At 37.2% G+C, this 17872-nt stretch overlaps 1 protein-coding gene across 3 annotated transcripts in view; it reads left to right on the top strand.

Moving 5' to 3' along the window:
- The window catches only part of sdk1a (sidekick cell adhesion molecule 1a), a 353385-nt gene extending 335975 nt beyond the window's left edge, over positions 1-17410 (top strand). For 2 of the 3 annotated variants that reach the window (XM_079625487.1, XM_079625485.1), the window contains 10 exons: positions 2798-2913; positions 4002-4188; positions 5492-5629; positions 7044-7205; positions 7451-7576; positions 8878-9042; positions 14166-14303; positions 14513-14633; positions 15630-15759; positions 15862-17410. In XM_079625487.1, coding sequence (XP_079481613.1) covers positions 2798-2913; positions 4002-4188; positions 5492-5629; positions 7044-7205; positions 7451-7576; positions 8878-9042; positions 14166-14303; positions 14513-14633; positions 15630-15759; positions 15862-16134 — 1556 coding nt within the window. In that variant the 3' untranslated portion in view covers positions 16135-17410. The remainder of the gene's footprint in view (positions 1-2797; positions 2914-4001; positions 4189-5491; positions 5630-7043; positions 7206-7450; positions 7577-8877; positions 9043-14165; positions 14304-14512; positions 14634-15629; positions 15760-15861) is intronic. The other variant, XM_079625486.1, reaches the window with a different exon arrangement.
- Positions 17411-17872: the final 462 nt, after the last annotated feature.

Here is a 17872-nt window from a genome sequence, read left to right as displayed (position 1 = left end):
TTAAAACAATACAACACACAATGAACTGGCATTAAAAATACAATCTCAGAAGCATTTGCAAATCATTAAATCATCCTTTAAAGCATAAATAAGTTGTCTAAAATTGCTTAAAGGCACCAAGTGATTTAGCATCAATTTCATTTGTAGAGAGTTCCAATCTGAGGATGCAGCATAATAAAAAGCGGTCTTACCTAAATTTGTTCTAACTCGAGGTACATGCAAATTGTAAAGAAACTGTGAGCGCAATGAGTACTTGTAACTTTGTTAATGAGAAGACTAATCGAAAAGTAAGTGATTCAAACTTCAAATTTGAAAAGAAAAAAAATGAAAATGAAAACATGATCTTTGAGGGGTTTTACATCTCCGTGTCGATAACTATCTTGACACCTTCAGTTTTTACCAAGCTTTGATGACATTAAACAGTGTACGGATAATAATCTGATGATATGTTTATTATAAAAAATACCAGCTGAACATCAGTTGACAAATAAAATATGCATGACATTTGTTAAAGCATTCTTATATTTCCTATTTTGGAAGAAAAAAAACATTATTACACAAAGAGTAATTATTGTTTATATAACCTGGAAAAAACAGCAGTTATAAATTAATATATTTCATTCCTCTTTTGAAAAAAAAAAGTTCAAATCTGTTCTGGTCTTACCTGTTTTAAACTGGCCTCAACTGGCTCTCTTTGGCTTTTTTAGCTGGAGATTGATGATTTCACCCACTGCACAAATCCCCTGGAACCAGCCAGCAGAACAACCTAAGAGACCAGCAAACCAGCTTAGGCTGGTGGTTTAAGATTTTATTTTTCAGCAGGGCACTGAAAGTATCAACATAATAGTTTGATTGATATGTTACCCAATATTTGTGTGCTATGCATTTTATACTTTATACTTTTATATTATAAAGTATTGAGCTTAGCATCATGCTAACGTCAAACCCTATCTAAAGGAGTTAAATCTCCAGTTACTTCATGTGAGAGGTGTTCTTTGTGTGGCATATATGGAGCTGTACCTATAGAGTGAAACTGTCAGGTTCCAGAAGTAAAAACTCTCCACAGGGAAATAGATTTTGAACGATAACTTATAAACCTTTAAAGACAGCCTTACTGTGAGCTATGAGGTTGTTAATCAATAGTATTTGCTTCTGTTGAAGCTGTTTGCCAGGATTATTTCAACCTAGTTTTAAAATAATCATGTTTAACAGCAGAATTCATGTAAAAAAACTACATTACCTATGTTGCTGTACTGAAGCTGGTTTGCTATATACGGTATATATAATCAACATTTTTCAATGAGTAGTGTTATATTTCTCTATTGTTTTTAATTTGATTATGCTGTTTGTAATGCCTAATGGGATTGTAGTTTTTCTATCACTAAAGCTGTTAAGTACATTCTTGTACCTTTGTATTTTTGTTTGATCTTCAAATACTTTTTTTGCTTTGAATCAAAGTTTGTAATGTTATGATTCTCCTTGTAGCTGGTTGGCTTGGTTTATGGCTGATAACACTTTAACAAAGACTTTTTTTGAAATCCCTATGGGAAAAATTAATGGAAAAAATACTTCCTGAACCAGCGCCTCTGAAAAACTGTTGCACTCCATATAGAGTGTTCCAAATCACTCAAAATGTTCGGTTTTAGTTAGGATGCTGCTGTGTAGACAGCAAGACAGCTCACTTAGATGCTGGAACAGAGCTTTTCTGTGCTTTATTATAACAGCTCATTCAGTCAAGTCTCTCGCACCCCACTGTCCGCAGCTGTAACTCATTCCCGCTCATAAATGATTCAGCCCGCTTTACTACACGTAAACTCAACTTTCAAGCCCCTAATATAGTCAAGCTGTCATGCTTTCAGAGTTAGCTCTGCTTTCAGGTTTGGTCTTATTAAATTTGCTTTTTTTTATTATTGCTGTCTGGGGTAGCCGCATCTGTTGCTGTGATTTATGATGGATAGGGCTTATGTATTCCTCGCCTCTTTAATGAATGACATTTAACGGAGACACAACAGAGGGCGGCAGCCACGCTGGAGTCAGTGTTCATCTGATATCACTTTTCCCACTGGGACAGGTTCTCATTCAGTAACTGACGCTAGCAAGGTTTCCACTTTGCGTTTACACTGACTTAAAAGGGTTCATCAATTACTCATCCTCATGTCATTCCAAATCCATAAGACTTTCGTTTATCTTCAGAACACAAATGAAGTTATTTTCAGTGAAATCTGAGAGATTTCTGTCCCTCCATTGAAAGTCTATTCACCCAAACTATGATCAGCTTTTATTCATATTATATAACATTGATCAGCGAACGTACATAGAGCACTCAAATTTCGTAAACAGAAGCTGAAGATGAACGAAAGGTTTGCTGGTTTGGAACAGCGTGAGAGAGTTATTTTAGTTATTACAAAATAATTTTTCTGTATGTTTTGGACCGAGTTAAAAAAGTGAAATAAAAAAGTGATCTCATCATATATTCAACCTCATGACATCTGCGTGGCTTTCTTTTTTCTGTGGATCACAAAAGAAGATATTTAGTTTTAAAAAAAGTCGGTTACCAAACAGTTTTGGTGCCCATTGACTTTCATTTACAAAAACACTGAGACATTTCTCAAAATATCTTCTCTTGTGTTCCTCAGAAGTAAGAAAATCACACAAGTGGAAATATGGGGAATGGATTGGGCACCAGGCCCAAAGCAACATGAGCGCATCTTTTTTGCAGGGCACAGTGTCTTTTGTAGTGGTTAGCTGGAGAAATTGAGTGTGATGTATTTACAGTATCTCCTGTGCTCTTTCGTAGCCCCTTCTGTGGCCCCTCAGAACATCCAGATCAACACTTTGTCATCCACACAGCTGGAGGTTCAGTGGGAGCCGCCCCCTGCCGAGACCCAAAATGGCATCATTCAGGGATATAAGGTGACACCCCCAAACCACCCACCTCGTCCAATCTCTCTCATACTCTTATTATCTGTCCTCTTTTTCTCCTCCCCTCGAACTCTTCTGTCATTGCAAGCTCTCTAGGGTGGAAGTATAGCTGCAGTCTGTTTCTTTTGTCTTCATTTTCTTTTCTTGTATTCTCCATAGATTTACTGTATTAGATTATGGCGTTAGACAGTACGTTTTGTAGAACCCAAGAATCAATGATCATGGGTGATGGTTAAGTGAATATCTGCTGAAATATACATGAAGTTGATTCAGTATTTAAAAATGTCCAGGCATGAGTATGTTAATCCAGAAATCCTTGTTGTTTTCATTGAATACTTTAGTTCTGCATGATCAGTGAAGAAACTATAAACCCACTGCTCATTTCACCTCTTCATTAAAGAGTTTGTATGGGCATTTGTTTAATATAACTATGGTGGATGATATAAATTAGATTTTAAACATGGTTATGGTCCTGAATGTCAATATAGCATTTCAGCTGTGTCAAAATGTACAATATAGTCAAATATATGACCCAAAAAAAACACGTTCTCTGTTTTATTGCACAGCTCACATGAAGACTAAATATTTACCTGCTTCCCAGGGATCCCAGACAGATTAAACAAAAGATTTGATTTAATAATACAAAAATGTTCTACACATTGGTACACCAGTGCTTGATAAAAGTTATTGTTTATTATATCTATCTATCTATCTATCTATCTATCTATCTATCTATCTATCTATCTATCTATCTATCTATCTATCTATCTATCTATCTGTCTGTCTGTCTGTCTGTCTGTCTGTCTGTCTGTCTGTCTGTCTGTCTGTCTGTCTGTCTGTCTATCGTCTGTCTATCGTCTGTCTGTGTGTGTGTGTCTGTCTGTCTGCTGTCCCTATATTGGCTACTAATCTGAATGGGAAACCATGGGTCTCTAAAAGTTGAGTAAGTTTAGTACTTGTTAGGGCCACTATACATTGTCAATGCAGTCATTACTGAAAGGGTTGCAGGATGCTGTGCTTTGTGCCAGACAATGTTTAAGTTTTCTATACACTTCACCCATGTCTTTCATTGCCTGTAGATTCTTTACTGGGAGAATGACAGTCAGAATGAAACAGAGAAAGTTAAGATTCTCTTCCGGCCTGAAACCAACATGAGACTGAAGAACCTGACCAGCTACACGTACTATATGGTCAAGCTGTCTGCCTTCAATGCTGCGGGAGACGGTCCGTTCAGTGAGCCCAGGAGGGGGCGCACTCTTCAGGCAGGTGAGCGTCTACACAAATCATTCTAATCGCCATTAAACTCCCATTCAGAACTGACCACAGAGCCCCCCTCTGACCTGAGCACCAACCGTTACACCCTTAAAGACTAACCTATAAATCTGACCGCAGACAGTGCGCCGAGGGCAATATGTCCACTTCCATATTGTGTTCTTCTCCATGCATGAAAACCAGGTCGACACTTGATCATATTTTGAGCATGTGGCGTTATTCCACCGTTGCATCATTCACATTAGCAATTCATGTGTTCTGCATTAAATCATTCACTCTATAAATGTTGTCGGAATGAATTACGCACAAGCGGGGAATGATTTGACCTCAGGCTCCACCTCACTGAAATGACAGGGAGGGGCTCGTTATCCACGAGTCACCTAAAAAAAAAAAAACAATAAAAAAATTATTCAAATGGTCTTGATGTGACCTCATTTGTTCAAACAGAGGAAATTCACCACCTCTGCCTCACTTTGACATTTCCTAAAGCAACAAGCTGCATTTGTGTAAGGGTACGGATTTGCATAGCCAGTATTGTAAAATCTCTGAGAGGGGGGATTTAGTCATTTTTATCTATTTAAATGTATTGCAAATATTACTACTGACTCTAAAATCTAATTAGATGAGCCACATTTAAAGCTGTTACAAAATAGCCAATGTACTTACACCTGTGACCGCATACTGAATTATTTAAACACTCTACAGTTAAACTAAAAACAGAATTAAACACATTACATTAATTAAGGTATTGAACATTTACCAAACACATTTAGAGCTTTTTTCATGTAAGTTTATTTACTTTTCATGTAAGTTTATTTGCAAAATGGTGGCAAAGGTTAATTGCACTTTTTTGACAACTTTGAATTGAATTATTGATAGAATTTTTTACATCAATAATTAAATGCAAAGTAGTCCAAAAAGTGCAATACACTTTTTGAGTAGGATGACTCGGATGATTTGATGAATGAAATGAATTATCGTGATAAGTTAAATATACGAAAATATGTTTTAAGTTGTAAAACAACTATCTTAGAGTCCTTTTTCAAATGGCTGTTTTATACAAGCAATTAGCCTTTCTGAAGACTTAAGGAAAATTGTGTAATTTGATTTAGAATTATAGTGATATGAAACTGTAATGTGCTCAAGATTCTCATGTGGATACATTTTGCATAAGAACGCTGCTTAATCATGGCAAAATCACTGTATTGTATGCACAGCCTCAAGTGGCTTATTGCTTTAATCTAGTGTATCTGAAAGTCTGTATTTGTTGCATTCATCAACTATTCCGTTGTCGCAGCCCCCAGCGCTCCCAGCTTCATCAGTTTCTCTGAGGTGACCAGCAGCACTCTGAACGTGTCCTGGGGTTTCCCACTGTCCCCTAACGGTGTGGTGGAAGGCTACAGAGTGGTATATGAACCCACCGCCCCTATTCAAGGTCAGTCTGTAGAGCTGCACAATTAATCCTTAACAGATTGCAATCTCGATTTAAACGCCCACGCTATCTTATTCCTAAATGACAATGATTCAGCATTGTCTATTAAGCCTTTGATAAGTACAATCACAGCGGAGCATTCATATCTGCTCTGCTGCTGACCTAGAGAGAGCAGTTCATGTATAGGTATGAATCAGCTTCACAAACAGTCTTTTCAACCACGCGCTATCATTATTTCTGTCTTACATAATTTAAGTTATCGCAGAAGTACTGAGATAAAAGTTGATGGTTCGAATATAAACACTGATGCCTATGGAACCGATCAAAATACAGTAAATCATCTATTGAAAATACCTTGATGCTTCAAATAAAGATTGTATCAATTATATCTTTACAGCAGTAGGTGGCGACAAATGACTGATAAAAAATGTATTTCTCACGGAATCATTCAAGAGATTTGTTCAAAAACGTCTTATTGAGTGAGTCATTGAATAATTAATTCAAACCGATTTTTTTTAAAATTCATTCATTAATTAAAATGAATTAAATATTTTTTTTATAGACTGCAGCCATTAACATTTGGGACCCTGGATCACAAAACCAGTCATAAGTGGCAATAGCAAACAATACATTGTATGGGTCAAAATGATCATTAGTATATTAAGTAAAGAACATGTTCCATGAAGATATTTTCTACATTTCCTATCGTAAATATATAAAACATTTTTTTTTTGTGAAGGAATGCAGCACAATCGTGAAAATAAATGGACAACTTTAAAGGCGCTTTTTCTCAATGTTTAGATTTTTTTACACCCTCAGATTCCAGATTTTCAAATAGTAGTATCTCGGACAAATATTGTCCTATCCTAACAAACCATACATCAATCGAAAGCTTATTTATTCAGCTTTCAGATGATGTATGTATACATCTTAATTTCAAAAAATTTACCCATGTGACTGGTTTTGTGGTCCAGGGTCACATTTTGTCAGAACCACTAGTCAAGTTAGTTCAGAATCGTGGGATAATCGTGATCTTACTGTAAACCGAAAAAATTGTGATTCTCAATTTATCCAGAATCGTGTAGCTTTAATGTATAACATGTTTTCACTGTATCAGAGTCTGTTTTCATAATGTTCTTGTTCTAACGGTGGCATTTTTTAACATAACAAAACAAATGTTCTTGTTATTGTTTCCATGTGTTCAATTTTCAGTGAAAAATTGATGACTTTAAGAATATTTCTTAATGCCAATGTTTGTATTAGTTCATAGTACAGAACTAGAGTAATTAATTTTGAGATTAACTCACTGTTCTTAGATAGGAAGATACTGTAGCATTGTAATGTTGGTTTGTGCAAATGATTCTTGTGCGGTAGTGTGTAATGATGCAAACTTTGCATGTGTGTATGTGCGCATTAGGTGTGACTAAAGTGGTAACGGTGGATATCCGTGGCAGCTGGCAGCGCTGGCTGAAGGTGCGTGACCTGACCAAGGGCATGACCTATTACTTCCGCGTGCAGGCCAAGACTATCGCCTACGGGCCTGAGGCAGAGGCCAACATCACAGCAGGTCCTGTCAAAGGTGAGCTACAAAACCAAACAAACACACCAACAAACAGATCAGCAAAACTCTTAGGGTCGCTGAGCACTGCTTACATTCCCCACTCCTCAGCGAGAGGTGTCAGAAATCCAGGCTGAAAAAACACCTGCGTGGATCAATATCTCACAGTGGTGTAGGCGTTTGCTTTAGCTTTATTTCTGTACTCACAAGGGTCGGATTGCTCGCCTGTTCCTCTCAGTTCACTACACGCTCTCCTCTCTGTCTAGGATCTCCTGGATCACCTGTAGAAATGTCAATCACAAAGACTGGATCCATGCTCAGCATCCAATGGACACCAGGGGAAACAGGAGCGGGACATGTGACCGGCTATGTGATTGAAGCGCGGCCCTCAGGTACAGCACTCAAAACGTAACTTTTGGTTAGTGAGTGAGAAAAGTGTTGACCACATATCAGTACTACCAAGTTAATGGACCAGGTTTCTGTTACTTGGTTACAGTTACTTGGCAATATTACTTTATAAGTTGGTGGGAAAAAATCTGATTATTACTATTAATACGTTCAATTTGAATACATTGAACATTCACTATACATATTTCCATTTTAAATATACATATTTAAAACTTAAATTTAAAGTAGCAATCAAACCTTCAATGAAAATCAAAATCAAAGTTCTTAGCGCTTTTTCAACCACCGTGACGTTTATTATTGATGAAGAAAATCGTGTTGAATCCTCTGAAATTCATTTAGTGTTACTAATTAAAAGTGAAAAGTGAAAACTGTTAAAAATGTAAACGGGAATTAGAAACTGAAATAAGTTGAAGTGCTAAAACAAACTGAACTGAAATAAAAAATGTATTAAATAAAAAATAATTAAAGCTACATAGAACTCTTTTTTTATTAATAAAAATGTCAAAGAACAACAAAATTACTAAAACTTTAAAGTTGAAGTGAAACCTAAAAAGCTCATTCGAAATATTAATAAAAACTAAAATAATATAGAAATAATATTATAAATTATTTAGTGTTTTATCCTATTGCTTTTACTTTATATGTTAATATTTGTATAATATACTGTTTATAGTAATTACTTTTATAGAGCATCTTTAGATTTTAGATTTGACAAGGAACCATGTGAATAAATGCTTCTTTATTAGTCAAGGTTCAACTTTTTGCCAACCTGTAAGTCTGATAATTTACCAACCATTTCCTACCAGAAACCTGTATTTTGCTCCTCCTTTTTTTTAAAATGTTGTCACTATGACAAATTATTTATTTATTCCTTTATTTATTTATGAATTTTTTTTTTCACTGAGGTAAAAATCGCTAGAATATATAGCTTTTCATGATTCCAGTTCAAACCATGTAATGTTGCAGTTCCTTTTAAAGTTAGCAGCCAAAACTAATTTCTACTCACATTTGGCGCTTGGCGAGTGTTCGTTTAGGAGCCTGATTGCTGCTCTGAAATCATCTACTGAACATTTATTTGTCACTGTTGCTGGGATACATTGATATAACTGCCCTTTCCATATCAGCATGGTTATTCACATTGAACAACATTGCTTGTCGGGCAATGAAACAGCTGTTAGCTGCTCTTGATGTCAGCATCTGCTAAGTATAATGGGACACTGTAATGAACTTAGTGCTTCCAAGTGCATGATGACATTTTCACTGGAAGTGACCTTGCTCTCCGCAGATGAGGGCGTGTGGGATACGTTTGTGCGGCACCTTCCTCCCACCAGCTCCTCTCACTCTGTGAGTCTGGACCGCCTGCGGCAGGGCATCAGCTACCAGTTCAGAGTGCTGGCCATCAATGAGTTCGGCTACGGTGAGCCGAGTGCGCCCTCTGCTGCCATGTCAGGTAATAATGTCAGGCCTCCTGTACTGTGATGAGTCATCGAAGAGATTTTGTTCAGTTACTGTTGATATTATTTAGCTCTAATGTGACTTTTACACCCACATGAAATCTACTCACCATGTACTCCCAGAAAAGCTGCTTTTTCTTGGCTCACAGGGCTTAATGTAGTTATCAGACATAAAAATAACAACTAAAAATTCTGTTGGAGAAATAAAGAAAAACACTAAAATGAGATAAATTTAGAAATATAGTAAGAGTATCAGGCTTTATAATGAATATGAGAAGCATTGCTCAGATGAGAAATGATTGAGTTCATATTGAGTTCTCTTATTTGATTGCACACTTTATCTTGACACAGTTTAAAACATCTTGGAGATCTTAACTGATCCCACTTGATATTACAGGAGAACAATTTGTAAAGCAGGAGACTTCTCCAAGTCTTCTCCATTTAATTGCATTACTGTCTGTGAGAATGAGTTGAGAAAGAGATCGCACTGCAAAAAAAATAAAAAAAAATAATTTAAAACACTTTAGAATGCTTTAGAATAGAACAAATGAGTAATACAATATTAACATTCTAACCTCAGTAGCTACTAATACCTCCCAGAGGACGACTAAGAAGTACTATATACAGGTTCAAAATGAACAAGAGTAATGCACAATGTATAATTAATTCTAAGTAAATATGGTAGCACTTTATTTTACAGTCATGTACCCCATGTACTTACTATGTACTGATTATAGTAATTGAAATAACTGGGTAATAACTAGATGGTAACCATGAACCCCATCTAGTTTAACCTTAAAGGGCACCTATTATGGAATTTTGAAATGTACCTTTCATGTAGTGTGTAACATAGATCTAAGTGAACAAAAACATCCTGCAAAGTTTGAAATATGAAAGTGCACCGTATATAAAGTTATTGTCTTTCAAAAGTAAGAGTCGACTCGGAGTCATTTTTATGAATCGTTAGAAGACCGAAGCTTTTTCTCTGACTAGATGACGTCAACTAGTCAAGTTATTTGAATACGATACGCCCACTTATTGCGCTCCAAGGCCAGGGAAAACATCATGGCGACGAGACGCTGTGTTCTGAAGTGCGACTCAAAAGCCAACTTTTTTCATCTGCCCAAGGAGGAGCATTTGAAGACTAAGTGGCTACAATTCATATAACTATACCACAGAAGTATAGTCCGAGCCTTGTGCTTTGTTCGCGCCATTTTGAAGACGATTGCTTTTTAAATGCAATCAAACTTGGATTCGCGAGCCGGCTGATATTGAAGGAAGGTTCATTTCCAAGTGTATTTGCATCAGCTTCCTCCTCCGTATCACAACCTGTAAGTGTTATTAATAATTGTTGCTTTTATGTTTTATGTAGCATGCTTAATTATTATTTTGTTTGTTGTGTAAGCACCGTTTAGCTTCTAGGTCTTCAATGACAATTGTATTGAGATATGTGAAGTGTTTGTCGTTGTTTTCGGAGTTGTCTTAAAGAATAGTATCTTTTTTTTAGTTTTTTACTACAAACTACAAAGCAGTGGACTATAATCATTATTATAACACGATTTAATTGATAAAAGCATCATTGTACTCCGTGTTAAACAATAAGTATTATCTCTGTAAACACTGCTGGGTCATCTGACCAATCGCAGATTAGCGTCGCGCAAAAGAGGGGTTTGGAAAAATGAGTCGTTGAACGAATCATTTGGGAGTCGGGGAGCAAATCAGGTAAAAATAAATGCATATTATACGAAAACAAGTGTTTTTTGTCATTGCATGCACGTAAAACTGTTGTTGGGGACTCCCTAAACAACATTAGGAACATTTTAAATGTCATAATAGGTGCCCTTTAAGTTAAGTTATGTAGTTATGCAAGTACACATTTTGTAAAATAAAGTGCAACTGTAAAGATCGTGGTAACGTACTAGTAATGACTCAAGTGTTACCAAAGTACTAATATTTTGGAACAGTATTCTAAAGTGAAAAGCTTGATAACTCTGTAGTAATGTTGACTGAAGTCATTGTAAGATTTTGAGGTTTTTGTAAGGTTTTACATAATCAAAATAAATTCTTAAAGGGGTGCTATTATGCTTTTCCACTTTTTTAACTTTAGTTTGTGTGTTGCTGTTTCAGCATAAAAAACCCCTGCTTTTTTAGAAAACTCAAAGTCCACTCCAAAGGGAGATATTTTATTTAACAAAATCCACTTTTCAAGAACTACAACAAACGGCTCGTTTGGACTACAACACGATTTTTCAGAATCTTATGAAGTCACAATAATCTGCGCCCACGGAATGGGCAGAAAAAAGGTCTGGCTGAGCTGCTGCTATGTCAAAGACACGCTGTTTTTTACCACCCCTTTTCCAAAACAATTTAGAGGGGTTCAAATTTATTTTAAACACTGTTCCTGAACATTATAACCCGACGTGTATCTGTGCGCTGCACATTTTACGGAGATCAGCTTGTTTTCTGTTGCTTTTGTAAGACGGTTCACCACTCCTCAGGAAAATTAACCATGGTTTTGTGATTTATTACTGTTTGTATTACCTTAGTTTTCCGACAAATATCACGATTAAATAGTGGATAACATCGTATCTGTAATGTATAAGAAAAATGCAAAAAATCATACCAATCTGAAACGTCCTCTGAAATCCATGCTTGCAAAGTGTGTGCATGAAATCCGTTCAGGACGATTCGCTTGTTTGTTAACATTGTCAGGATTTGAATCGGGCTTGAATTGGTTTATTGACACCGTCCTTATTTATATTTACACTAGAGAAGAACTTGCGGTTATAAGCACTGCCAATCACCGCACACTGGGCCAGCTAACCAATCACAGCACATTTCGTATTTCGGAAGGAGGGGCTTATTCAAAATCGGCGTGTTCGAAACAAGATTACATTTCTTACCCCATATTTTAAGCAAACATTTGATACATTTTTGATACACAACTTAATATCTTGTGTCATTTTGCTTCTCAAGTAAATTTATATTTGTACTGGAAAACAAGACAATATTTGTGAATTTGTGATTTACAGATTAGGCTTTTCTTTTGACTCTTTACTTTCATAAATGTTTACTCATCGAGATTTGTTGCTTTGTTTTCATGTGTTTTCCTGTGGTTGAGCAACCACATCCTCAATTTGTAACACATGAACTCTGAACTAGCATTCTGCTCCCTTATCACAGATGATACAACCAATTACTGACCTATTGCTTTAAAAGGAAATCATATCAATGAAACTGAGGTCATATAAAGGCCAATGCCTTAAAAGGAACCTGAAGCGAGATTTATGTGTTGAACAAATATAGTCAAGACCTTTGTATCTATAAATATTATATCTGAGATATAACACGGAAGAAAAGGTTTCAAAACTTAGTGCCACCCGATTCGTTTGTTGTTGATAACAATAGCCAAACAAAGTGTTTTTAATTTGTGATATTATAAACTGAGTCATGAATAATTGTGCTTTTATTTTAGCTTTAACCTTAACAAGATTGCCGTCAGTGACAAAGCATTCATTTGAAAGCAGGATTTCAATGATATCAACTAAAGTATACAAAGAAAGCTTTCAGAAAAAAAAAAAATGAAGCTGTCAAAGAAGAGAGCTTTCTTCTCTGTCTTTCTCTTCGGCCATTGGCTTGTGCTTTCAAGAAAACCGTCTATGTTGCCTCAGCCCTTAATTAATGCAGTGTTGTGCAAGTCCTAGAGGCCTTTTTGTAAATGAAAAGCAAAGTATGTTATCAACATCTCGCGTGACATGGGACTGAAATATTCATACCACAGGCATGCTCCAGTCTGTCTGTGAGTTGATGTCACTGCAGCTCAGTATTGCTGTCAGAGTAGCGGCTGTCACATATGACTGGAGAGCTCTGGCACATTTGGGCCATGCTCTCCTTTGCTCTAGAGCACTAGAGATAAGACGCAGGCCAATAAACATGAGTCAATGCTGCTCTAAATATGGGAGATGATCACTGCTGCTTCTCTCAAGTGATAAAATATCTTGGCAACTTGGCGAGTATTGCTTTTAAACTCAAGGTTAATAATGTCAATAAAAAGACATGGCATCGACTTGCATTGAATGATCGAGAGACCTATTTAGAGGCTGGAATACACTATATGATTGAGTTTAAAACACTAAACAACTAATGATCACACACTACCAGACTTTCAAGTTGTTCAGAACACGGCAAGCTCACACAGAAACTAGGGCTGGGCAAAAAAATCAATTTTTTAAATTCGATTTTTTTTTTAAATGTGGTCGATTCAAAATCAATTCTCAAAGACCACAAATCATTTTTTTTTTTTCATATTTATTTATCTATCACCCAAAAGTATTGTTTTTCCTACACTGTTTATAGCCTTGCAGCCTTCATGTTAAAGCTAATGCTGTGAGATTTTATGTTAGTTTTATCTTCAACATAAAATAACCTGATCCTGATTGATCAAGGCATGCCACTGTTCTGACTTGTCAATTTTCAGCATCAATTTTTCATCTTGCATCAAAATTCTGTCTATTCATTGTATGCATTTCAAGTTGGGTTCTAATGTACCCTAGTGTACTTAAAATAAAAAGAGTTTCATATACAGGTTTGTGGCTCTTAATTTCTTTTGATTAATTAAAATCTTGTCAACTTCTTTTTTATAAATATAGGATTTGTATTAAATCTATATTCATTGAGTCGAATCGAGAATCGAAATCGAATTTAGAATCAAAATCATAGCGAGAATCGAAATTGAATCGAAACATCTGAATCGATACCCAGCCCTAACAGAAATGTGTGCTTTATTTCTTGGAGACACATGACAAATGAAAAAAAAACATGCATTCTAAAAACTGGACAGAATTGTAGTCTAAAAAGCAAAATAAAATCTGTGCCCTCATACACTATGTGAAGTTCTATGAAATCTGTCAACTCTGACTGGCCGAAACCTGCAGTCTGACCTTTGGGATACTAGCTTCTGTCAACTCGTCTGTAAATGGGAGTAAAGACAGAAAGTAGTTTAAAGACAGAAAGAATCCAGTCAGAACAACCACCCACAGTCATTGAGTCATTTGCATGCCAAAAATATAAACAGTTTACTTTTCTATCTTTATATTTAATTTTTCTTTGTCCTAAACAGCCCAACTGGACACCCCGTTTTATGAGGAGTGGTGGTTTCTCATCGTGTTGGCATTGTGCGGTCTGATTCTGCTGTTGCTGTTGGTTTTTGGTCTGGTCTTGCACGGACAGAACAGGAAGTACAAGAGCTGTGGAACAGGTGACCTAAAACAAACCTCTTCAGCCTTCTCACGACACATCCATCCATCCTCCCTCACATAATCATTATTGTGTGCAGTAAATCCGCATACATATTCATCCAGATAAACACGTCTGCCCACTCAGACTCCCACACCGTCCAGCAAACAGTGATTACAATATGACCCAGGTGCTGTTTTTGCTGTGATGATGATATGCTGACTGCTGTAGGTAAAGCTGTGTCCACGGTGGAGGAGACGGTCACACTGGACAATGGAGGCTTCACGGCTCTAGAGCTCAACAGCAGGCCCATTCATGTCAAGAGTGTCTTCCTGAGGAAAAATGGCACCAGGTACTGCAAAGAACACAGCTTCCGTTTGCGTCGTCTGATAAATCTGAGGGAGCAAATTCACTGGAGAGTTGTGTATTTCAGCATGAAAACCTGTATAACTAGCTGCTAAATTAGGTCACTGTTTTTTTTTTTTTTTACTGACCAAACATGCCTACATTCTAGTTAGGCTCATTGTAGATTTCATGAAATTTTCAAATAGTGGAGAACAGTTATAAAAACTACTACAAACCCATAACAGTCTTTAACTTTGAAAGACATGGTTAACTTTGGACCAAACCTTTTTGTGTGTGTGTGTGGGGCGAGGGGTCTTCTCACAAATATAATGGTCCTTTTTATGTAACAGGGTTTAAGGGACTTATAAAAAACACAGATATAATAGTAGAATAACTATTTCCCCAAAAAATAGATAGATTGATAACAAATAATATTATTTCCCCCAAGCAATGCAGTTCCTCAGCAATGTTTAAAAATATTTCAGAAGTATACTCACCCTCATGTCGTTCCAAACCTGTATGACTTTCTTTCTGCTGTGGAACATAAAATAATATATTTTGAGAAATGTTTTGTGTGGTGTTTTTTTTTTTTTGCTACACACAATGGAGGTCAATTGTCATTACCAACATTCTACAAAATATTATGCAGAAGAAAGTAAGTCATACAGCTTTGGAACAACACAAGGGTAAGTAAATAATAATATAATTTTTATTTTTGTGTGAACTAACCTTTTAAGGAGCAGGTCACATTTAACATTGTTCAGCAAACGTTTGTGGGCAAAGTCCAGTTGTTTCAGTATGAATTCATGCAGGTGTGAGGAGTACATCAGAAATAGAATGGGGCATAGAACACAGAGTCAGTATCATATTATAATGGTTCTTTTGTCGCATTTAGCCGCTCGCGTCCCATGTAGACACGCTGTTAGTTGTTAGCTGCATCTAGGGACACTAAGAGGGAGGTTGGAAAACAAACTTTTAAGCACTTTCTTTTCTCTTCATGCAGGTCCCCTCCCCGACCCAATCCAGCTGGACTGCGCTATTCCGATGAAGACATCTGTAGCAACTACAACGGTGTGGTTTCCACCGAGAGCACCGCACTGACAGAGAGGCCTGCGGAGATGTCCGAGTCTGAGGTGGAGTGATGCTTGTTCACTCTAATGGTGTTTATTTTGACTGGGTGAGCGTACATAATCTTCCAGATGTGTGATTTCCCCTGTCATATTTCCATCAATCAGGCCACAGACAGCGAGTGCGAAGAGGAGCCCATCAAACACTCGTTTGTGAATCACTACATGAGCGACCCGTCGTACTTCAACTCGTGGAAGCGGCAGCAGAAGGGGCTAAAGCAGACACTGGCCTGTTCCTACGAGGAGTGTGCCAGCGGGGACACCGAGTCCTACTATCAGACAGTGGTCACACAGCACAGCGTGGGCGGGGTCTACACCCCTGCTGGCCAGCCCGCGCCAGGCTCACGGACACCCGTCACAGGCTTCTCCTCGTTCGTGTGACGCACAGAAGGACTCTTTGTGGCTCGGACAACATAGTTGCAGAGGAAATTCTCTGATTTCGCACAGTACTATCACCACAAGCACTAGAAGAGACATCACATGTGAACTGCTCAACGAGTTGCTGGATCCTGAATGTACTCGATTAGTGATCGTGATTATTATCAAGGGGAGAAGAGGTTTAAAAAAAAAAAAAAAAGATTTTTATATGCCAATACTGAAGAGTTACTGTTACTGTGTGTGTCCTTCCTGTTTGCAGCCTTGGATGTGAAAGATGCATAAATGTCTGTGGGTTTTTGTCAGGACGCAACAGAAAAAGCCTGTAGATGTGACGAGACATTCCCGCTCTAGTGAACGGCACATATTCACACGTAACATTCCTGCCCTTACCACATTGAAAAGAACATAAGGAAAAAGCTAAGTGAAAAACACGCTGTAATTACTGTATACTCTTGTCTGAATAATCTCATCTCACCGTCAGGGTCGCTATATATACATGTTGCACTCGAGACCGTAAAGGTCATGAAATGTAAATCTTCTCTAATGGATTTGATTCGTGTTCACGCTGCCTGGATAATGAAGCACGGATGATTCCAGTATATTCTCTATAGACTCACCACCAGCAAGAAACCTACGGATGCTGTTAGAAGAAGCCAGACAGCTCTGGTTCCCTGCCGCCGTGTGATCAGACGGTGAGACAGTGCCAGATGTGTTGTGATTTGTGCCATTGCTCATTCTCACACATATCAAACATCAAGTTCGTAGTTTTTTTTTTTTTTGCTTTTACTTTTCTTGTTTTGTTCCTGTCTGTTTGGCCTCGCTTAGGAACTGCAAACACTCACTTGAAATTATTTAATGAATGAATGTATGAATTGTATGTGAGGAGATCAGTATGCGGTTGCTTTACACATAATGTTCTGCACTTTTGAGCCATAAATACTTCAGTTTCCTTCTTTTCTTCTTTATGATCGAATCTTTGTGTTCTTTTTTTACAGGCTTGTAAAAAGTGTAATTTTACAGTGCGATTTTAGAATTAATTTGTATGGATTTTGTTGTTCGCTGTAGTGTTCTTCAGAAGTGACGTACAGTACGGTAGTTCTGTTGTACTTTCATGAGAAGTATGAATTTTTGCAGTTCTTGAAAATGCCAACACAACAAATACAGTAATCAAACAAGAGTGTACTGTTATGGAAGTGTTTGTTTCAATCCCACCCAGTGTTTTAGCACAAGTGTATGTCATGGACTTTCATGAAGTAAAGATTTTTTATGATAAATTAAATGCTTGTTGTTTACTTTAATGCCTCCAACTACAGAGATGTCTCTGTAGACATGTCTTGATATTACTTCAACATGCACCCAACACTAAATCATGAAAACTGTTAACGTGAGCATGAAAAGTAAGTTGCGATTCTTTTCTTCCCTATTGTGACGTATATATCCAAGTGAAACCGCTTCTCGCACAAGAAAAAGGTAGGGCAGGGCTTGATTTTTAATTAAATGGTCAAATGAAAGGGAACGTCTTGGTTACGTATGCAACCCTAGTTCCCTGAAGAGAGAACAAACAAACTGCGTCGCCCTGCCATATTCCCGGTACGCCCGTGATCGACATCCTTCAGCCTATCAGAAACTGACGCTGTTTGGTTCAGGTGTGCTTTATAGTTTCCTGGTCAATGACATCACCCGCCTATGCAACATTGGACTGATTCCATAGTGCTTCTAGATGCAATCACGCAGAGGCGTT

Source organism: Phoxinus phoxinus (assembly GCF_949152265.1).
Source record: "Phoxinus phoxinus genome assembly, chromosome: 1".
Taxonomy (NCBI): domain Eukaryota; kingdom Metazoa; phylum Chordata; class Actinopteri; order Cypriniformes; family Leuciscidae; genus Phoxinus; species Phoxinus phoxinus.
Note: the sequence above shows the minus strand (reverse complement) of the source record. Positions and strands in the feature narration are given on the sequence as shown.